General features: G+C 37.9%; 1 protein-coding gene across 1 annotated transcript in view; it reads right to left on the bottom strand.

Moving 5' to 3' along the window:
- Positions 1-24185, bottom strand: part of LOC150081869 (lysosome-associated membrane glycoprotein 5-like) — a 98922-nt gene that overhangs the window by 27377 nt on the left and 47360 nt on the right. The window contains exon 6 of the mRNA XM_090379775.1: positions 23044-23143. Coding sequence (XP_090235901.1) covers positions 23044-23143 — 100 coding nt within the window. The remainder of the gene's footprint in view (positions 1-23043; positions 23144-24185) is intronic.

Genomic DNA, 24185 nt, shown 5'->3' with positions numbered 1-24185 from the left:
TGTGAACCGAATCATCTTTTAGGGGATACCACTTGACTGATTCATTTAATTACGTAAAGCAGATTTAGTTCTGTAAATATCTGAAATACCGCTATGTATAAAGTTAAAGATTAAATTCACATCACTATGGTAATAGGCACAATTTGGGATCGGTAGTCCTCGCGCCAGTGAACTGCAAAATTAACAAGAGGAGCGTAGTATCATTACTTGCAGACAGAATGCGTTCTACAGAACATAAATATAATAACCAAAAAGTCGTCATTTATGAAACAAGACACTCTGTCTGATCCCATAAACAAAATCACGCCAAACGAACAGAACATTCAAATCGGATAATCAGCTAAAGGCACTCTAATTTCGTGACCTCCACGGGATCAGATAATTTCACATATTACGGTACCACTATTACAAATATTCTCTCCTTCTATACTAAAATAGTGTACGATTCCATAAGGATCTGCCACTGGGTGGCGCTTATATAATGGAGCGTTCAATTCTTGACAAGTTAACATGATATCTTAGCGCATGCTCCGACCAATAGAAGTATATTCTTCTTAAATAGTCAATGCACACGTATATTTTTAAATTACTTAAGTCCAATAGACCAGTAACACAGAGTCCAAAGTAATTTTTTTCGTCATGGCGACTGGTAGTGACGATCAAACGAGTTTTAAGATGAATCGTATGAAAATCTTGTCTGCAGATACAAGAAATCGCCTGTGGACATCGTCTGAAGTGGTTGAAAATAACTCTCGAGAAACTGTATCACTGCCTGCTTGCACACTTAGTAGCAATCGGTTGCACATGGAGGTTGATTTCTATTCTTCAGAAGAATTGGAGAATCCTCGAATAGAACAAATTGCTATGCTGAATAACCGAATGATATACTTCAGTAACAGGTATTTAAGGACCGTAAGAGCTGATACTCACACAACGTTTCTTTTTGACAGTGTCCTACACCTTTCGGATCACAGTCTCGAAGCCGAAATTCTCAGGAGTACACTTTCAGTTGTCACAAGTTTTTTCAACGGTGATTGCATAATTTTTATGAACACTCTTTTCGTTACTTATACAGAACTTGATGATGTGACAGGGTGAATGCGTAACGAACACTAGATTCGAATATCCTGTTTTTAACCGACAAAAAGGATTTAGACAATCCTTTGAATAAACTGAAAGCTTTTTTTTTTTATATGCTCCATCGTTCGGAAGAATTTCATCATCTTTTATCCACATTTATTAAGCAACTTCCTTCCTATGATGAAAACTTTTAATAAATTGATTCATTCGTTTATATTTTATAGATATAATTTATTTTTATAGATTTATTTTTATAAATATATTTTTATGTCTTTAAATTATACGAGTGTTTCACATGCATATTTTTCGCGATAATCTGCTTATTAGCTCGAATTTTAGCTTTTTTAGAGTTAATTGCAGCTTGTTTAGATTAAATCTGGTGTGAGAATTTATCGGTAGAATTGTCTCAGTTTGTATCGTGTAATTGTCATAATAAAGTACATTTATATTGACGTGTAAGTGAGAATTCCAGTAGTAACAAACATGCAATATAACATCTGGAACTTCACTATGCGTGTATTTTGTTTACTTATAACAATGTATTAATACCATGTCTTACTTGTTTAATAATTGATATATAAAACGTTTTTTATGTTAGGCTGGGTTAATTAGATTATATTAGAAAAATCTGCAAGAGTGGGCACGTTGAAGTTAATTAGAAAACGAGGAGCTCATAATAAAGAAACACTTGCTGCTAATATACTGTCCAATTACCTGTGTTCCGACTTACCTCTTTGATTCTGCAAATTAAAATTGGGAAAAACTCGTCCATTAGTTTGCAACGACTTCTTGTTGAGAAGGGTATACCTCTCTGATCCAATAATTTCAAACTTTAATTCGTCTGCTTGTTGAAGAGCAGTTTGGAATTTTTCTGCACACACTTCAGTTTTTCTTGAAATTAGAGCCAAATTTGAATAATATTATTCAAATTTGGATAACACTGCGGACTGTTCCTGAAGAAATTCGCCTGTGTTGTGTTGTGTGCTTCATCTTTCTCAGTACTAAGTCCTGGATTTCAAAACGAGGCAAAAATAAAGACAAATGCACTCCGTAATTATTTGGTTCAAAATTATTATCTCATTGTAATTTTAATAATAAACTTACGGAAAGGAAATTCTACATGAAAGGATACCTGTATACTTTCGAAGGCTGGGAGTTTTCGAAATATTTTAAATGAGGAGACATTTAACCCACGTTTTGGTAACAAACTTTGAATAAAACTAAAAAGGTGCAAAGCCCCTTCCTTACCCGGTATTTTGAATTTAATGAAACTTTTAGCTATGTTTTGGATCTTCTATGGTACTTCGCGATATGTGGGAAGATTATGGTTATTAATGAAACAGTATAGTGTGGACACTTCCGACCAATGGACGGATGTGTTTTTCTCAAAGAAACTGCATCATTGGCGAGGCAGTTTTTTTGTTAGAGAACGAATGTTTAACGTAAATCCCCCCCCCCCTCACGTTTTGCTCTGTCCGACTTCTTTCTGGTTCCAACAGTTAAAACTTCGCTGAAAAGAATGCATATTTAGTCTTTAGAGAAAGTTCAGCAGACGATGAGGGTAGTTTATTATGAAGTAGTATTTTACATTTTTGCGACAGGTGGAGTCCCCCATTTACCCGGAGTATTTTAAATCTATTGGTGGTATTAATAAACTTATTTTGACCACACATAAAGTCGCCCATCCTTCCTAACACGCACAAGGTGAAAGAACAGTCATCTGCTTGAATCCGTCCCTAATTCGGCCACGCCCGCAACTCGGTTGTACCCATATTCTGCAGATCAGCCGACAAATATAAATGTATAATTTTTAGAGTTGCCTAAAGCCAATAAAAATATGAATCAGATATTTTGATTTTATTATATTAAAATTTATTTTCATGAATTCAGCTCCCTCTATTCGAGATCAGCTGAGTAGATCTTTAGGCATTCGCACACTGTCCGGTGGGTTTTGAAGTCGCTTTCCCCTCCGTGAGAGTATAGTGCTTTTGTTACTAGTAGTTAACAGATCTGAAGACAAGGGAGGAGTTATTCGAATATTTCAGCCAGCCTAAATTCAAAATCATTGCGACAAACCTTCCTATCAACTGACAAGTAATGAATCTATTATAATGTCGCTGAGGACTACGCTTTATTTCTTTATAACATACTGCCAGTTATCGCTGGTTGGTGAGGGGAGCGCCACTAACGTTAAAAATAGGAAAAGTAAACTGTGACTAATAATGAATGTTTTATGGGGAGGGGATGATTGACTAATCGCATCCCTTTCCACCGGCTTTTCCTACATTAAACGATAATTCACACACTTCAGTAAAAGGAATCGCATCTTAATACGATAGAAGAATATAAGAAAATATTTCAGCTAATTCCTAATTTTTTTTCATATTTCTTTTCTTGTACTCTAGAATAGAACAGGATGCCTTAGTGACTCACCACTGGACAGCGTATACACAAGTTCTGTATTAAAAATGAAGACTATTTCTGTGCCTTCTCTGACTTTGTATTCTTTTCATAAGATCGATGCATGCATCTATTTCTAAGTTACAGAAGTATACAAATTTGTATTAGACTGTAATACAGGGCACCACATTTTCTTCTTCGACTTCATGGGGCCTTGTAGCGAAGGTGAAACGAGTTTTTCAAGATAAATTTTGTCTGCAGATACAAGAAATCGCCCGTGGTTGTCTTTGGAAGTTGTTGAAAATTACTCACGACGAAATGCAGTTCTGACCTCATGGACACTACGGAGAATCGATTATCTATGGACTTCTGTAGTTCAAAGGAAATGGCGGATCCTCGGATAGAACAATGCGCTATGCTGAATGGCAGAATTGTTTTCGTTTGCGCACACACAAAACGTTTGTTTTGAAAGGATCTTGCACATCCCCAATAAGGTTTGGAAAGCGAATTCGAGAAATTCACTTGTAGTTGAGACGTAGGCCTCCGTAGCCCAGTGGTCAGGAGAGGGAGTAAAGTAGACCACTCTTTGAGTAGACCGGGGTTCGAGCCCCGGACTGCTAAATACGGTCGATCTGCCAACTCGCACTGGGCCAGCGTGGCAGATTATGGTCCACTTCCCTCAACATGAATTGTTGAGGAGGCTTCCATCCTGCAGTGGGTTGATAATGGCTTCAGGTTTTTTCGACTATGATAACCTGGTTTTTAAAAACACTCTTCTCGTTACTTAGGAAGGAAAACTTGACAGTGTGTAATGCGGGAGTGTATCGGACTTTCTGATCTTAATCGACAAAAAAAAAGGATTTTGAAAATCCTTAGAATAAACTGAAAGGTTTTGTATTTGAACGCGGACACCACCAACACTAGGAAGAATTTTTATATTTTTGGTTGATTGAGCAAAGGAGCGTCTTAACAATGCAGCGGTGAAAACTTTTAAGACTATCGATTTATTTGTTCTTTTTACGTATTATAATGAACTTTTATATAAATGTATACAAGCCGATTTCCGTGCCACATAATTTAAAATTTCGCTAATTTAGAGTTATTGCAGCTTAGCGTGTTTAAGAATAAGTGTCCGTGAGAATATTTAAATTTCCTATATTTTCGAATAATAAAAGTTTAATCCGCATTTTTGTACAAGGTTGAATTACCCAAATAATAAACACGCACGCGTGATTTCAATTCAAAATTTCATTTGCCATTTATAGTTGGCAATCGGTTTTGAGAATTTAGTAAATTTTAAAACCAGTTGTTTAACAGTTTTTATGTTAGCTCTAGTGAAGTTATTTAAGCAAATTCAGGCCGATAGAAGTAAAATTTGGTATTCAGACGCAGATGGTGGACGCTGCTAGCAATCCATCAGTGCACTAGTACTTAGCTTTCTCGTTGATGATTCTCCTAATTCAAGTTATTGAGGGAAGAAGGTTTTTACATATTGCCCAAGAACTCTGCAACTGCTTGTTGCGAATTGCCATACGCATTATCTTAGTTTTTCATACAAAACATTTCCTAGTGTTAATGATGTCTCACTCAATTCAAATTTGTTAACTAGCATGTTTATATGTGACAAAAATTCATGTTTATTGCAGTCTTTCGGTGTGTGTGTGTGTGTGTGTGCACATTCTCGCACACAACTAAATTCAGGCTGAACTTGAATAATAAGAACATTTGCTTGTTCAGTTACAGGAAATTACTCCTAGGCAGTGCCGAACAAGGGCAGGCATTTGCCCTAGTACATATTAGGAAGGGGGGGGGGGGTGAGAATATCTAGTTTCCGTTCTGCTCTGAGGAAACAGAATTTTAAAGAATTTATTGTATTAATCTTTGTTTGTGAGAAGGCGGGCCTGTTAAGAAACTATTACGTAACACGCACATGCGTTCACCACTCCTCCTATTAGATAAACACGATTTGGCCCTGGCAGCTCTTGTGTCGTTAACCCTATAACAACAACATCCCCAATCCTGCATAAACACACTTTAGCTGATTCTGTTTCCCTTCCTTGCGTTGTGTAATTCGTGAGGCGCCTCATGATGGAGAATAAAAAACCTTTTTTGAATAAACCTTTGTTTCTGTAAACTTAGAATAGCAAAATACCACATGTCGTGCCATTAACCATTTTTATAAATATCAATATGCAGTTGCACGAGGCCAAGTAGTGATAATAACGAAGGGAAGTAAACATAAAATGCTCACATTTATGAATAAATTTCAAATTTCTCATTACTTAGTGAATGCCTGCCTACCGAAATGTAATCATTTTGGTGTTAGCGTTTGGATTTTCGGTGATATGGTATTTGCACAAGCATTCTCGTTTGTTTGGCGAAGTCTAATTCTGAAAAGCTTCTTCATTCAAGGATGCAATTAGCAGATCTCAGAAGGAAGGATAGAGTCCCTTCCCGTGAGTTAATCTACGACTCTAAGCCTGTAAAACGTACAAATGAACACTTGATTGTGTAGGTCACTCTGGTCTAAGTAGTCGATGCGCTAAGAATATTCAAGGACAAATAGCACAGTGGCCATCACTGAATTATCAAATAAATTTTCTGTTTAACGCGAGCTTCAACCACAGTCCCTCAATTTGTATACGTCTGTGCTCTCGCGCTGGACTAGAATGGAACCCAACTTAACAACAAATGAAAGAAATTTTAAATTGATATCAGATATTTCAATCAGAACATTAATAATATTTTGATTTAGAAGTTTCAAATCTACCGAATACCATTAGCAATCTCCGAGGGCGATCACTGAATTAAGTTTAAATCTGAAAGACATAACTCTCAATCAGTAAATCCTGATAGGTCCAAACAAAAATGCTAACTAGGATCATTAATAACTCATTACTGTAACATAATAGTTGCTACTGCAGGATCCATTTTTTGAGACCAAACTTGCTCTTGTCTGTAAAAGCCTTCGAGTGCATCCCACAGAACGTTTCTAGCATTCAAACAGTTAATTACGCCTAATAGTTTGATGTTGGTCTACAAGACTTAAAACATATTTCCAACTTTATCCACACATTATATAAATGACACCACCAGCTCTACATCAACTGAACAATAAACAGATTGTTGATAGCCTCAAACTCTTGAAATTTGAATCCCGTCATCGATAACGGGATTCAAACCCAAGCCTTTTCCACCCGATGCGGGAAAGACGGTGAAGATACCACTGTGCTACCCGCTCAGACACCTAGTGTTATGCTTTATAGATTACTTCAATTAGGCACAATATGGCCAAAGTTGCTTTTTCGCCAAAAAATCCAATAACAACAACATTTCTTCAACAACAGAAAGTTAAGCATTAAAACACCGTACCACTAGATAATCAAGGCAACTTCTAGATACTGCCCCCATGGCTCCATCCTTGGCCCAGCTGCTTAGAACATTGTGTTGAATGAACGGTTAGCCACTTCATTCCGCACACCACATGGTTTCTTATGGCGACTATCTGGTTCTGCTGGTCAATGGTTCCACCCGGGCTTCCCTGGAGGGAGCAGGCCAGCACACTCTCCTCTCAGCCTTTCAGAAATGGGCTAATCTACACAAGCTCGCTGTATCTACAACTCAGATAAAAATGCTTCTTATAAAAGGTAAGCTGAATACTCGCAGATCCCCGGTTATCAAGTTAAACCAACAATCTCTAAAGTTCCATCAGTCTGTGAAATACTTCGGCATTATCATTGCTCATAAATAGAGTTTCATCCCACATCCTGGCTTCATCAATGAGAAGACCAAAGGATATACCGCATTACTATCTCGGGCTACAAAAACAGATTGGGATCGCAAGGGAAGAGCTCTGCGGCTCATGTATAAAACTGATTTCCTCCTAATTGTCTGTTATGAGGCCCCAGTCTGGTTTCGCATAGGAGATAAAATCATAATTGCAAACAAATTTAATCAGATCTAGAGCCTCTTTCTCCTTAGAATTACCAGGCCTGTCATACAACCTCAACCGCAGCGTTACAAGTTATCACCGGTATGCTATCCCTGTACCTATATTTCGTCTTCCATGGACAGACACAGTTTACATCAACATCAGCCAGTGGAATTTATAAGGTTTACTACCGTGTCCATTTGTGTACTTCGGCCCATAGCCGAAGTACACAAACGTTGGCAAATACGGTGGACTCTTAATAATAAAGGGGAGATCACCCAGAACTTCATTCCTGAGATACGCTTCCTCAATTCCGGCATCCTGACCTGACTAACCCCTAATCTGGAAACCACCTACATCGTAACTGGGCACGATTCAATTAGGGCCAGGTTAAAGTATTTGGGACTGGACGATGATGGCAAGTATTTTTTCAGCGAGTTAGAGGATTGGATCCATCTCATACAGAATTGTAATATTTAGCTTGATCTCAGAAACCAACTTCTATTGTCTACCTATCTTACTTCGCTTGATCCAAGGGCTAAATGACCAGATGAACAACAGTACATGACAATGCACATATACAATATTCACACACTTTTAAATCTCTGGCCTCAAAAGTGTTCTGTTTCACGTGACAATGTATACTACGGAGAATGGGGAATCCCCTAGTGCCGTTTGACACGAATACACTTTACTTCACTTAAGCCTTACCACAACCTCATCAAAAGTAAAGAGGTGTTCACTGCTTTCCTTCACTTCACATCTTTTTAAGAGGAGAAGATCGCTGCTGTTGCTAGCGATCTTCTCCTCTTAAAAACTCACTTGCTAGGACTGTAGCCTGGACTATACTGCTGATGTTGGGTTTTCCCAGCGTGAGATTTGTGGGTCTTTGACCCAGCCCTTGCTAATCTCTTTCTGGGGTACGGCTGTGGAGTCACTTGGCTACTCCGCCCCTCCTTTTTTTTAAAGCTATCTAACTGCTGTACGGTTTTCTGCACTTTTAACTATTACCCCTTCTACAGGACTCTGTACCCACTAGTGATTTCACACTCCTGCTCAACCGGGGCATCCCCTGTATATCTCCTCCTTTCCTTCCCGTTTACATCTAACTCTCTTCCTCCCATTTCTTTTCCTGAGCTCGTTCCTTCCTTGCTTTGCTGGAGGGGAGAGTCCATCAGATGTCCCTCCTACTGTATTAAACCCCCCCCCCCATTTCGGGCTTTCGGTATCTACGTTGTTATATATGGAAAGCCCTCTACACATGCATGTAAAGCCGACTATTGAAATTTAGATTGTACATGTAAACTCAGAATTGTGCGCAAATCAATAATATCAGACAGCGGGAAATATCACAGTTGAAGAAGTGCCGGTGGGGGGGGGGAGATGTCGATCAAGTTAAAAACTATAAAACAGCGAAGCAAATATTTTCTGAGGAGAGGTGGACTGATTTATTTGCTCTCCAGTAGCTTCTCCCCCGTTAAAAAGTAAAACGAACACACACATTTATTTAATCAATACACGCAGGAAACCTTTAATATTTACTTCACAGTTCTGAGGTACTATTTCAAGTATTATTTCCTTATAAAATAGGATTCCTCAGGACTCGTTCGCTGGATGGCGCATACACAATTTTTCTAATTCGTGAAAAATTAACAGAAATATTTTAACGCATGCTCTGACCGCGTAGAAGTATATTCCTCAAAGCACTAGTATTCCTGAGTTCTAGAGGTTTGAGTAGAACGACAATACAGAGTCCAAAGTGTTCTTCATGGCGACTGGTGGAACGAGTTTCAAGATGAATCGTATGAAAATTCTGTCTGCAGATACAAGAACTCGCCTGTGGACGTGTTCAGGAGTGATCGAAAATAACTCTCAACAAACTGTAATTCTGCCTGCGTGGACACTACATAGCAATCGTTTGCCTATGGAGATCGACTTCTTTAGTTCAAAGGATATGTTGGATCCTCGGATAGAACAATGCGCTATGCTGAATGGCAGAATCGTGTTCCACTGCACCATATATATGAGGCGGGTAAGAGCTAACACCCACACGACGTTTCTTTTTGATAGTGCGGTGAATCTGCCGGATCGGAATCTGGCAAACGAAGTTTTGAAGAATTCGCTTGTAGTTGACACGTGGTTCTACAACGCATATAACCAGATTTTTACGAATACTGTTCGGATTACTTATACAGGAGAATTGGACAGTGATGATGGGGTCAGTACTTAATGCATACGTATCGAACTTCCTATGGACGTAAACGACTTCGAAAAACCTTAGGTTAAAAGTTTTGTGTTTTTGTGCGCGAGGCCACTAGGAAGAATTTTTATTTTTTATTTTACGCTCGTTGAGCAAAATAACAAAGCGCGTGAAAATTTTATGACTGAACGGATTCACTTGCTTACTTTTCATAATGAAATATTTTATACAACTGGCTTTCAGGCCAAATCTCGTGTTCATTTGCATATTAGCTTAAAATTTCACTTATCCTACTTTAAAACAACCTAATGTGTGTGTTTAGACTATCTGCTGCTTGAGAATTATCGAAATAATTGTGCTTTTGCGTAATAAAAGTTTGACTTAAGGCTGAATTACACTGAAAGACAATGTCCAGTTCCGAATAGTGTAAGTTGCTGTTCAGTACTAAATACACCTTGTTCAGTAGAGATATTAAAAACTTATCGGTTTACAATTTGTGGAAAAATAGATGAAAAGAACTACCTTTTGACTTACTGTTGGGCAACTGCCAATTTACGTGAATCTGAATTAAATTCTATTTCTGTTTAATACTTGAATCAATTCTGAAACCTAATTTATAACAAATTCATTGTTAGTCTAGGGGAAGTTATCGTAATAAAATTTGTAAGGGAGAGTCGAGAGAATTAATGGAATTGAAGCACACACTGATAGGACGCAGGCGTTGCTGTCAGCTGTTCATTTATTTCCGCTTGGATGTTCCTTTTTAACGATTTTCCTAATTCAAGTTGTTGAGAAAGACTGCATCGTATTTTCCAAGACTGCTTGGTTCGAAGTGATTCTTGCAAAGAGTTTCTCTAGTTCTTTTGACTGTGGCTTTCTTAGTGTCGATTACGGACCCTGACATTTCACTTTTGTTAACTAGTCTGTTTGGCAAGGGTTAACTAACTAAATGACTTTTTGAACGTCCCAAAGAACCCTGCACCAACCACCAATGCGTCGTGACATTTTAGCTGATTCACTTTAATGTAGTGAATTACCATGCTTACTGCTAATAATAATAATAATAATAATATGCAGTCTATCAAGGTAAAATAATGACAATAAAGTAAAGGAAACAACTCTCGCAATTATGAATAAATCTGATATTTTACAGAATTTAAATGCTAGCGAGTTAAGCACTTCTTAATATACAGGGTATATATGAATCTCTGTCAATTTTTTTAAATTTTTATATGAAAAATAATGAACAGCAATAATTAACAGCGCGACAACGTAAACATCAGAAATCTTAATTAATCATTGCTAATATACATAAAGTTGATTTATCAGTGTTTGAAATGCGCTTAATACTGATTGATTTAAATTATTGCAGTGTTTTAGGCTTCAGACTGTACACTAAACAAGAGAAGAGACCACACAGGAGAATTGAAAAAAAAAAAAAAAAGGTGTCAAAACTTGAGACAGGGTGGAGGCCACTTAAATTGGACTACGGAGTCCGAACCATCGATTTTTGTGATGACTGGCGAGCCACTGACGTAGTTCCAACTAATTTCTAAATGCTACAGAAATATAAATACACTGGTCAAAAACAATTAGGGGATCATTAGATAAGTATCAAGAACTATTGTTTCCGTACGATGGCTCACGTTCACGGACTAACACGCAGATGTAAATTACTGTTTTCTTCAATAAATGCAGGCCAAGAACGTGCAAATTTAGGCATGTGATCGTTCCATTAAACAGCTAACCATGCCGCAAATGCATCTTATTTGTTAACTATTGAAAAAGAACAAAACACGTGTCATGATACGTGTTTTCAGCAAACGATTTGTCCTTTTGGACATGGCATTTGCTGATGCTTCACTATTCGTAGCGAAGTATCTGGAAATTCCATCTCAGACGGATTGGCCTGAGTCTACATTAGACAATCACAGGTAGGCTGTACAGTCGTAACGCTTGTGACATGGCTTGATGTGCTGCAAACCTAGACCATTCTTAAGCACAGATATTAAGAATTTACTGAAAAAACAAAAACAATCCGAATAAAATTTAGTTAGGATTGCTGTTTCTCACAATCCATGCTACACAGTCAATAGGACACTTTGCAGCAGCCACACTTATATCAGCCTAAACTATTCGAAATAATTCGCATGGACGTACATCATGCGACATGAATTGTTGAGCGTGTGTGTTCTATTAAATGCACCACATCGCAGACACAGAAATATTTTTCGAACGTTGTAATTGGACTGACAGGGAACAGCGCCGTGTGCACTCTCAGTAGATGAGTCCAGGTACAGCCTACAGTGGGATTCTGGTCAGGTTGTAATATGGCATGAAAGGGAATAGGAAACAACCCTGTGAGCCTAGAAGAAAACAGTCATTTCGAAGTAGGCGGATTGCTGGTATACGGTAGAATTAGTCTCTGTGGTCGTACAGCAGAGTTTCGCATCATCATCAGAAATGAGATTCTGCGAGCGATGGACCTTTGTGCAACAGCACTTAAAATCAATAAAAATCAAGGTATCCACATTTATATCGTATTTTATCAATGTATCGCAGGTATCTGGCCAGTTGCTGCGGATAATACACAATAATAAAGTTGTTGTTTGTTCGTTCGCCGTCCACAACAGTGACAAAATCTGTTCCTATAAGCTTTCAGTACAGTACTTTGCTTCTGACATGTCATGTTCCAATGAAACCACAATTACCATACACGTTGGAGTTGTCTTTTTGGGCGGATTCAACATACATTGATCGGAACTCAATTTCAGTTCATGAGGTGCATATGACATCATATTTGGACAAACGTTATTTGCATCTGCTCTGACTCCTTTAATTGTTTTGATAAGTGTATTTTACATTATTTTCAAGAATACTTCCTCAGAGATAAAGTTCTCGAGAAAGTGCAACACTAGATAGTTTTTAGAAAAAGAGACAAAACGTTATCTTTGTACTGCGGAAGCATTACAACTTTTTTTTTATCTGGTTAATTCAGTATCTTAGAAGTTTGTACATCATAATACAGACCCCACTATGATTTGTATTATAACCGTCATCAGTGAAAGTATAGAAATTACTCGCTCATTTGTAGAGTTGTGGGTTCAAATTCCATAAGAGAGTATGAAATGCTTAAAAAGTCTTTTCAATCAGGGATGACGTTGTAATAGAGTTTTAGGAGTAGTAGAGACCACGGCTATATTTCTCCGAATACAGTGGCAGACAAAAAACACTGCATCACGTGAGAATTTTGCAAATAATGTGTTTTGCACTGCATTGTGGGTTGCAAAAATGTTCGAAATGCATTTTTTAGATGGGATATATATCTCTGTGAATGAAATACAATAAAGACACCACCTGATATACTTCATTGCCATAAATATCTTCCCCCAAAGGGTAAAATGCGCAATTAATGGAAATATGAGAAATCCTGCAAATGGCAATCATGACAACCAAACATACATTTTATTGCATTTACGTGTACAAACTGAAATGACAAGTTAACGTAATAGTATTATAAATAAATTTCATCTCAGATGGATTGGCCCGAGGCTACAGATTGGACAGTCGGTAAAGCTTGTGGCATGGCTTGATGTGTTACAAAACCATTCTTAGGCAAAGATATTAAGAATTTACTGAAAAAAACAATCAGAACAAAATTGAGTTAGGATTATGTACTGTAAATCAGCAAAATAAGTCCTCAATAGTCTGTTCTTCCTCCTCGAGCTGCAAATACAGCCTCTTACAACGAATTGGTTTTGGCATAGAGTTAATCAACTTTTGGATATAGGGTTGCCCAATTTCGTGGTACTACACCCTTACAATGTTCTCCTGTATCTGAATCTTACTCGTTGGCTTCTTCTGACCAATTTCACACGACATTATGTACCAGAAATTTTCAATAGGGTTCAAATGTGACTGTTTCCGGGCCAGTCCAACAACCCTGTAATGCCGGCATTTCTAAGGTATGACTGCACCTTAAAGGAGAAAAAACGAGGGAAAATTGGCGTAAGTATGTTTTAAGCCTTGTGAGATAAGAAAACAAACTCATCATTAAACCTGAATAGCATAAAACTTGGAAATTTTGCTGCGTGGCAAGGTGCTGAGTCCTGTTGAAAAATGCAGTTTTAGATTGTGTGGTGATCCCTAATACCGGGTTTTAGGCACTCCTCCAAGATAGTAGTGTAGGTTTCGGCACTCACCGTTCCGTTAATAAACTTAATTTGCCCACCCTTTTGATTGTTATGCATCCCCAGACCATGTGACCGCGGGGAACTTTACAGTCGATGTTATGCAGTGAGGATGGTATGCCTCCGATTTTCGTCTTCTGATATATCGCTTCTCATCCCAGCCATGCAGGTTGAATTTGGATTCGTCAGAAAAGATGACGGTGTCCCATTGCTCTTTTGTCCATGAAACTTGCGTTTTAGCCCAAGCAAACTGCTTCTTCCTCATTTGTTGGGTCAACAAAGGCTTCTTCTTGGGCTGATAGGCATGCAGACCACATTCCGAAAGCCGTCTTTGGATAGTTCGTGCACTTGTTTCAACACCAGAGGCCATCTCAAAGTCCAATTTTAGATCAGGAGCACTAGCAGGGCGATTACGAAGGCATAGCCGTTTCAAATATCGATCTTTGCCATTCTCTTACGGCCTGATCCAGGTATTCTCTTCACATCACCAGTTTCACGCTTTAATTTCAGCACCCGGGAAACTGGTGACAGCATATTTTATCAGCGATAGCACGCGTAGAAAGCTCTTCCTGGGACAGAGCAACAGCTACACTTTGTTTTCTTGGTGTCAATTGAACATATGGAGCCATGCTTACACCTCCGCAAAACCAGATACTAATGAGCATGTATACCCTTCCAACGCCGTATTTATAGAAACAGCTGATGCAATACCTTGCAATTACTGTCTGAGACAATAATGTGTTTTGCCTCAGACAGTAAGCAATACCTTCGATTTGCGACAAACAAAATACTGTAATCAAACAATATCTTATACGTTTCACTGCATCACCTTAAAAAAGAAGTGTTAATTTTTTCCGTCACTTTATATTGTGTGTATGTTCTGTGGTTGATTTTCTGCTTGTTGGATGAAAAACTCTAGTTTCCGGGAGGAAAAACCATGCTACCCTTGCATGAGACAGATAATTCGGCCATGTTATGAAAAAGGCCATTAAAAATTCCTCACATCATCGATGGGACTCGAATTCAGGCCTCTTCGACCCGGTGTGAGGGCGGTACTTCTACCAACATACTAACCAAGAGAGCATGTTAACATATAATATGCAAATATTACGTGTTAAATTTGCATATTACACTCTTTGTATGCTTCTGAAAGGGTGTCTCGCTAAGTGTGTGTGTGTATATATATATATATGCACACACGGTGTTAAAAGAAAGTGCATCACTTAGGAATTTCACATTTCTAATCCTTTTTCGCGATGGTATGTTACATTAATGACTAGCATCACAAATAGAAATATAAAAAAAGATATTTATTAATAGCTAAGCCAAAGCTAAGTAACATTTGACATGTACTCCCAAAATATTCCAAAATGAGCATTTGCAACCTTTTATACAACAGTTTTGGTAAACACGACAATTATGGCTGAAATATTATCAGAAGCCCTCAATTTGCTCCAGTTTATCACTTTAAATGGAAAAAAAATGAAAAGCTCACCAGGTACAAACTAATATTTAGTTGAACTGCCTCTGGCCCTGATGACAGCAGCACACCGTAGAAGGCATTGTTTGTTTATTGCTCATATTGCTACGGGATATGCGGTGATCATTCCCTGACCTTTCCGCATCCTCCGTATTTGGTGGTGACGGGCTCGAACCCCGATCTAATCAAGAAGCGTGTGCTACGCACTGCTGCTCCTTCCCACCTGGCTACGGAAGCGTCTAGTAGGCATTGGCAAGATCAATTTCCGAAGATAATCAACATCAGAAATTGTTGTTCGTGGTTCCAAACACGAATTATGGCTTCAAGTTCGCGAAGGGGGTCTTTAGTTTCTTTCTAGCAACTGCAGATTCCACACGTTGCCAACAGTTCTCTATAGGATTCAGGTCCGGGCTGTTCCTGGCCAGATAACAGTTGTAATGGACCGCTCTTCCAATCATGTTTTCACTTGTAACAAATGGAAACATATTACTGTCGAACCTCTAATGCAGACATGAAGCTAAAGTAACTACAGAAGTACCTACTTACACTTTTCGCCCCCCGATGACAAGGAGTAGAGTCGTCCTGAAAGATGCAGTTACTTGGCAGGTTGAAATGGTCTCTAATGGTTGGCAGCAATTTGCCTTCCAATATAGACAGGTATCCACTGGCATTTACGGAACCTTTTATAAACTGCAGGTGACCTACTCTGCGATACGAAATCCGGCATCCTCATATTATTTGGCTGGTAGGGAATTTCACTGTAGACACCATACAGTCTGGATGGTATTTTTCACCACGTCTACGGCGAATTGTTTGTCTTCTATCGGAGCCATGCAGGTTGAATTTCTTTTCATCCGAGAAAATAACTGACTTCCACTGCTCAGGCGTCCATTTGACATGCTCCTCAGCTGTAACAAATGTAAACCTTGCACCAAATTAATCGGGCCTTTTTCATTTTTTGTATGAGGAGGGGCTTCTTGTTATGACGACGGGCTACAAGTCCATTTTTGAAGAAGCGTCTTCTGACTGTTACTGCACATGCTACCACTCTTTTATGTTCTTCCCATTCTCTTGTCACCTCAGACGAAGAATCTTTACGGTTTTTAAGGCATAAGTGCTTCAAAACGCACTTAGTTTGGCGTAGAGACTCGTTTGCGGCATCCAGTTCCTTTTTTCCTATCAGCAGAACCAGTATTCTTGAGTTTGGAAAGAAATCTACTCACTGTCGACTGATTACAAAACACTCTATAAGCAACATGACGGGAAGAACATCCTTCCTCACGTAAAGCAACAACAGCATTCTTTCTTCGTGGCGTCAACTGCACGTGACTCTCCATCCTGACACAAGCAAGGAATGACTGCAACTCTTGCAGAGCGTGCTTATATAGCTGAAAGTAACAGCTGATGAAATATTACGTCATCACCTATGCGTGTCAATCTTATCTGATGCAATCTGTAAGAAATATTGTCATATACGTACGTTATTCGGACGACAATTACAATTTTAAGGGGTGATGCACTTTCTTTGAACACCAGTGTATATAGCACACACTGATTACGAAAAATCATAGCGCACCTCCTTTGATTGCACAAAAATGGATGACTACGACTTATGCATTGGTATATAAAGGTGATCAGCTTGCTCCAAATTCACTTGAAACAGGACAGTGAGCCCATGAAAAGCGCTATCAATTGGATATCATCTGGAGAAGAATTTGTCCATGCTATTTTTCTGTAATTAAACATTACCAAAACGACAGTCAGCAATGCGCTGAAGAAATAAAAGTCCAGAGTATAGATCGACCCATGAAAATCCTGGAAGTATTTATATGACATATTGAAAGTCACGGGACATGAGTTTTCAAAGATCTGTAGCTCGCACACTTTTTGATAACACAAAATCAATGCATACTGTTCACTGGAATGGGTAAGGTATACCGAACCCGAAATGGTGATCAATAGAAATCTGTCTCGTGGAACAACAGGTCATGTTGCATGCTCTTTAACTCTACTAATATTTTTTGGATATGAAGGATACCTACAGAACGTTTACTGCTTGTGTGTTATTGTTATTATTTGGTTTTTAGGAGCTTTAGCAACTAAGGCCATATTGCTCCGGGGATATGGGTGGTCATTCCCTGACCGTTCCGCATCCTCCGTATTTGGCTACTTGGGTGTGCTGTGCAAACTATGAAATTGGGAGAAGGTGGTATCATGACCCCTTTTTATTCCTCATGGTTTGGTCGGCTTGGCACATTATGGCCTTAGATGCTAATGCATCGTAAAACAACAACACAACAGCTTCATGGTTTGGATTACATCCACTAGCCGCAATGCACAGGACCTTGAATTCTGGTGCCTAATTTTATTTTCTGGACAATCCTGTGTTTACTAGTAAGGCTTTTTAATGGAATCGGTCCAGACGTAGCATGACAAGGCTTCACGCCACAAAGCAAAAATTGTGAATAAATTTCTTTTTATTCTCTTGGTGGCTGAAGCTACAAGATTTACATAATCATTGTGACTCTATAGATCGGGCTGGCCACATTGCAGTAGCCAGCCCGATTTAAACTTAAGGGAACATCTTTGAAATGAACTGAAATGCCAAATTGGAACAATGTTAAGGCCTCTTTGTTAGTCGTTGGTTGGTTGTTGTAGGTGCATCAGCAAGTTAGGCCTTATTGCGGTGTATGTAATATGTCTGTGAATTGCTTATATTTTGTGGTCTGTTTGCTGGACAAAAAATCCAAGTTTCCGGCCAGTAAAATCATGTAACCTTCGCTTGAGACAGACTAACTGAACCACGTTGTAAAAAAAAAAAAACAATAAAAATTCTTCGCATCGTTGAAGAGATTCGACCTCGGGTGTTTTCCATCCGGTGTGGGGAAGACGATGATTATACTAACTTTGCTGCCCACGAGGGCTTTGTTAGTGAAACTCGCGAATGATTTAAAGGGGCGCAATGTAATCTGCTTTGTACCAGAAATTAGAAAGTTATCCACGATACACTGAACAGCCATTGTGGTCAAAGGTGGGCCAATATTATCTTTTATTAACTTCTTTGTATAAATACATTTTCGATTATAATCATAAGTGCTCCATTACTTTTTACAGAATTGGGTACGTTCAGGGGTAAATAAATGCAACTAAAATGTACTCCCCACCGAGCTGTATTCATTGGCCCACATTCACACTGTCCATCGCTAAAACTACCCCCACCTAAAAGGAGCGAATGCGTTGAGCTCAATATAAGTAGAGTGATAGGAAATGACTCAGTTTGTGTTCATCAGTATTTATTTACTAAAAATACACAGCGCATTAACATAAAGTATGGCCTCCATGGACAGCGATAAAAGCAACCAAACGTAGGAAGTCTTGTTTTACTGCTACTTGATTAAAGCTTAATGATTCTCCTAAACACTTATTTAATTCCACCCCCCCAGAAATATTCCTTGGACCGCTTCTAGTTCATTGTCATAGTGTAATTGGCTACACATGCATTGCAATTCAGCATATATCTGTATCAACTTGTAATCTCAAATTAACATTCATTCCTATATTAGACAGTGGTTGAGGGGACTGATAAATTTGAAAAGGGAAAAAGTATTTAAAAAGGGAATGATATGAGCTTATTAGTGATACATTTCTGGGAGAGGGGTCGACTGACCCTTTCCTTTCCCACAGGCTTCTTCCATGTTAAAAAATTCTACAACTTACACATTTGGAAACAAAGGAATGTGTATTCAGAATAATTTTGATTATATCGCAATAAAATCAGAATTATTTAGTTTCAGGTGCTTAGGGAAAACTGTCAAATTATTCGTGGGATAGTCACCGTTTCAAATTTTTGATTAACCCTAAAATGGAATAGGATTCATCAGGTATTCGCCAATGGGTTGCGCGTATAAAATGAAACGTTCAGTTGTAATCTAACTTGTACAATTCGCGAAGGTTAACATATCTTTGCGCATGCTCTGGCAAAGTAGAAACAGATTCTTCTTAAAAAGTCAATGCGTAGCAGTATTCTTAAATTATAGAAGTCGATTAGAACGATAGAGGGTCCGAAGCATTTCTTCATGGCAGGTAGTGGCGATCAAGTGACTTTTAAGATGAACCGAATGAACATTTTGTCTGCAGATACGAAAAACAGACTGTGGGTATCTTCTGTAGCGATCGAAAATGGCTCTCAAGAAACTGTATTTCTGCCAGCGTGGACCCTACGTGACAATCGGTTGCCGATGGTGTTCGACTTCTATAGCTCGAAAGAATTGGTGGATCCCCGGATGGAACAATACGCATTGATGAACGGCCAAAAGGTACAGTACTGCAGTAAGTATTTGAGGACCGTAAGGGCAGATACCCACACAACGTTTCTTTTTGAGAGTGTGCTGCATTTTCCAGAGCCCATTCTGGCAATGGAAATTTTCAAGAATTCCCTCACAGTTAACTCGAGTTTAGTCGACGCTGATGAAATAGTTTTTATGAACACTCTTTATGTTATTTACACAGGAGAATTCGACGATGATTACAATTACTGATGTGCGTCTGCACTGGATTAACTGATATTAATCGACAAAAAGGATTTCGAAGATCCTTTGAATAAACTAAAGTACTGTGTGGGCACGCGCCACTACTAAAGAGACTTTTTAAGTTTGTTTTTTTACACCGATTAGACAAAACATCTTCCCTCTTAGGGAGAAGACTTTTTTAGAGTCAAATAATTTACTCGTTTATGTTTTAATTGTTGTCAAACTCTTATACAGATGTTTTTAGTCCATCAGCATATTAGCTCCAACCTTCGCTTATTTGCTGTCATTGTAGATTGGTGTTTAGCGTACTTGTTGTTGGTTGAGAAGTCTTATTTACAAAAAAATAGTGTATTTTCGCGTAATAAAGATTTAACTTGTATTGTATAAGGCTATATTACTCCAATAATAAATACACACAATACATTCGAATCTGTGGTTTCAAATATAATTTTAAGCTGCATTTATTAGAGACAATACAATTTTACTCTTAAAGAAACGACAAAATACAAGTTGACACCTTGCTGCTGGAAATATTTTGTTGGGGATGTCGTTTTATCTTATTTCGTTTTAATACTTACTAATTAATATAACAATCTCATTATCCATGGCCGGACCAGGTTATATAAGGCAAATTTGCACTAATCGGTAGGTAGAAATAAAACTCCAGAAATGGGAAGCTGATAAGAGAGACACGAATGCTAATTCTGATGTTCTCTTTGGAAAGCTGTCCACGTAACTCTGATTCGATTTTCCCGCTGTTGATTCTCCTAATTAAAGTGGTTTAGAAAACCTTTTAGGGATTTTCCGGTGCAATAATTTCGTGTTGCCTTCTTTCTGCCAATAATAGAATTCTTAGTGTCGATCACGGACCCGTGGTTTCAGAACATATTTGAAATTCATGCTTAACTTAAATAAGGGTAGCAGTCTGATAAACTAGTTTCAGTAACAAAGCTCGCTGCTCTGTGTTATATATTCCATCTTGTTCAGTACCACTTGGAAGAATATGCAGGTTTTGCATATTCTTCCATGCTTGAAATCTCGGGCACAAAAACACCTACTGATGTACGTTATGTGATAATTAAAACCGAAGCTTGATTTTGTCATGTCCTGTATTTTTGAAATAAAAGCAGTTGCACTTCGTTTTGTACTGTTATTCTTTAGCTAAATTTATGCTCAACAGCGATTTTTTTTTCTTCAGGCAATTTTCCAAGTTTAACGTAATCAACGATATAGATTAAAAGTAATGCCACAGAGAAGAAATACTGCAATTAATGTCACATGACGACTAGTGTATAACTAGATGAATCGAGTAATCCAATAATGTTAAACGATGGTAGACTTCAATCCATCATACGAACCATTTGATTAGAAGAAAATGTCACCACGTATATGAAAGTCCATCTCAAAAATTAATACATAAATCATAAATATTATTAATAAACTACAATTTAGCGTAACAAAAATAAATAACATAAACCTAATTATCAAATTTAATATTTAGAACGAACCTAACAGGCTGAGCAAAGGCGTTTGATATCAGCCGTGGGTTTTTGACAGTTGAATGAACGCTTTTTTGTGAAATCAGTTATTCCTCAAAGGTCACATTGAGAAGAGGTAGTTAGATAAGTAAAATTTTTTTAAAGTACTAATTCGTATTCTTGCATCTATAATTAAAACAAAGATACAATCCATTTTAAAGAACTGTTTTAATACTCTAGCCGACTGTAAGTATAAACAGCTAATAATATTTTAAGAACTTCGAACACCAAATAAAATGAGAAGAGCTAATTCCATCTGTGCTAATTTGGTGCACGAAATAAATGGGTTGAAGCATTAATAAAGCACGCTCACAGAGTTGCAGGCAGGCACGCGTCCACAGTTGTAAATAAAACACTTGCATCCCATATCGGGGAGGGCAAGTTGGAAGTAGGATGGTACAAGAGGGGGAGGGGTGAAAGGCAGAATGTGATAGACAGGGATGGAGAACAGTAGTGTGCTACTCGAGCGAAAGAATAGGATAATTTTAAAGGGATCGTCGAAGGGAAGATTAAGTTAAGATTTCTGTAAAGTAAGTGGGATTTATTTTGAACCTGGTACGCCTAGATTTTGTGGGAGATTGCTCCAACGAAATGCGAGATAATAAAAACAACTAAGCCAGTGGTGGTTATGGAGGTAAAACAGTATACAGTGACTGGCATCCCCCCCTTAATAATAAAACGTGGATAGATCATTATAATGTAGTATAAATTGGGATCACTTTGATTTGATTTGTTTGTAGTCAAAATGTTTTTTTATGATAAACCATGCGGATAAACATCGTGTGAGAACCTGACACGTATTTTTATATTTCTTTCTGTGATTTGACTATTTTTTTATGCGTATTTTTGAACGGATTACACTGCATTTATTCTCACTTGATACTGAAAAATAATATCTACACATAGTGCCCAACGTAAATATTGTTACCTTTTCCAGATTCTGTAATATAAAGGAAACCTGTCATCATATATCTTTTTAAACACTGTATCGTATTTCCTCGGCATCCAAATAAATACGATTAAATCAAATTAAACTACGCATACATACGCACAAAGAAAATTACAGTTTAACGTTACAGTACACAACATATCTAATGCTTCTTTTCGTTTCGTCCGTTCACATATTTTATGCAACATCGACAACATACCTGATGGAAAATTCGTTAAATAGAGATGAAAAACGAATTTTCACGTATAAATTCCCTGAATCTTTTTATAATTTAGAGGCGAAGCCGGGAAAATTACGAAGAAAATCTAAAGAAGGCGAACAGGAGAATTAACATCGTGCCATTTTCTGAAGTGAATTGAAAACATCATTTCCTTTCGATTACCTTTACTGTGGAAAGTTAAAATGTATTCATCCTAAATATTATTTTGGCGAGAATGTTTTGGTGCAGCGATTACTCACGCTGAACTCCAGTTCATATAGTTTCGTCATGTATTACACTTTTCATCAGGGACCGATTTTTCACTTTTGCGGGATGAAAATCTCGGAATGAGAAGCGACGAGTTAGATGATCTCACAGCCTGAGATCATCTAACTGATCTCAGTTGAAAAGACCTTTAAGAATTTTTCTAATCTTCAACAGAAGTTGAACCCAAACCTCTTCGAAGAACTGCACTGTATGAAACATATAAACGTATAGCGAGTAATACCAATTGAGTAAAGTAGAGAAACAATGATTTTTTTTTTACCACTGGTAGCACCATCAAATAAATTTCCCTTAGTACTGTAACGTAGTTCAAGGGAGCTAACAGCCCAAGTTTCTGGAGTTTTCTTCTCCTCGTTTGGTACCTGGAAAGAAAATAAAATTATTATTAATAATAATTTTTATATAAATTATAATTTATTAATACAGTTCTTTCTAATGCGTAATGGAAGTTTGCACTTCTCTCATCCATTTAATTTGCATTTAATTCATTAAATTTAAAAAAAAACAAAACAAATTCTTAAACAAATTAATATAGTTAATGTGCTCTCTAATGGAGCACGTCAGCTTTTTCTATTCATTTAAAATAAAATGCATGGATTAATCGAAAACATGATTTTTTTTTTTTTTTTTTATGTTTAAGTGGTACAAAGCCGAGGCAACTCGGTATTGAAGGTAGAAAGTCCAGTGATGATGATGAAACATCGATTTCAATTTTTGGGTTTAATATGTTTTATTCAATGGATTAAACAAATTAGCGTTAATTCATTCAGTATGCGGTAAGGCCATAGTTTAAAGTAGGAGTACATTGGATATCACTAGGCCTAAACAACGTCGAGAGATTTTATCAAACTAAATCAAATTAAAGAAGACACTTGGCACCAAGTCGAATGATCACAGCTAAGTTAATTTGCTATACCCTTTAAAGGTATATCAGATTGCTGTGATCTGTAGGCGACATTTCTAGATTTGCTATGAGATCCTCTCCTCAAGCCAGTTTAAAAGAGGGATGATAAATTCTAAGACTGTGGAGAGTAGCTTCTGATGACGGGAAGTTAGGATTTCATAATTTACACAAAAACAGACTGGGTGCAAATGAATATTAAATGATTTGATGTACTAGATATACACTGAGTGAACAGAAATCATGGGATACCGTCCTATTAACGGGTAGGCCCACCTTTCGCCCTTATAAGGGTAGTCACACGGCGAGGCATTGAGTCCACTGGCTCACGAAAGCGTTCCACAGGTATTTACATCCATGCTTGCTGCACCGCTGTTCATAATTCCATCGCATTTCTTGGGTGGGGTATCCAAAGCTCGAACGGACTTTTCCACAGCATCCCAAAGATGCTCCACAGGGTTCATGTTCGATGAACGGGAAGGCCATTCCTTGGTGGTAAAATT

The sequence above is a fragment of the Mastigoproctus giganteus genome, chromosome 8, assembly GCF_048544385.1.
Source record: "Mastigoproctus giganteus isolate SK-2022 chromosome 8, ASM4854438v1, whole genome shotgun sequence".
Taxonomy (NCBI): Eukaryota; Metazoa; Arthropoda; class Arachnida; order Uropygi; family Thelyphonidae; genus Mastigoproctus; species Mastigoproctus giganteus.
This window is presented reverse-complemented; position numbering and strand designations above follow the sequence as displayed.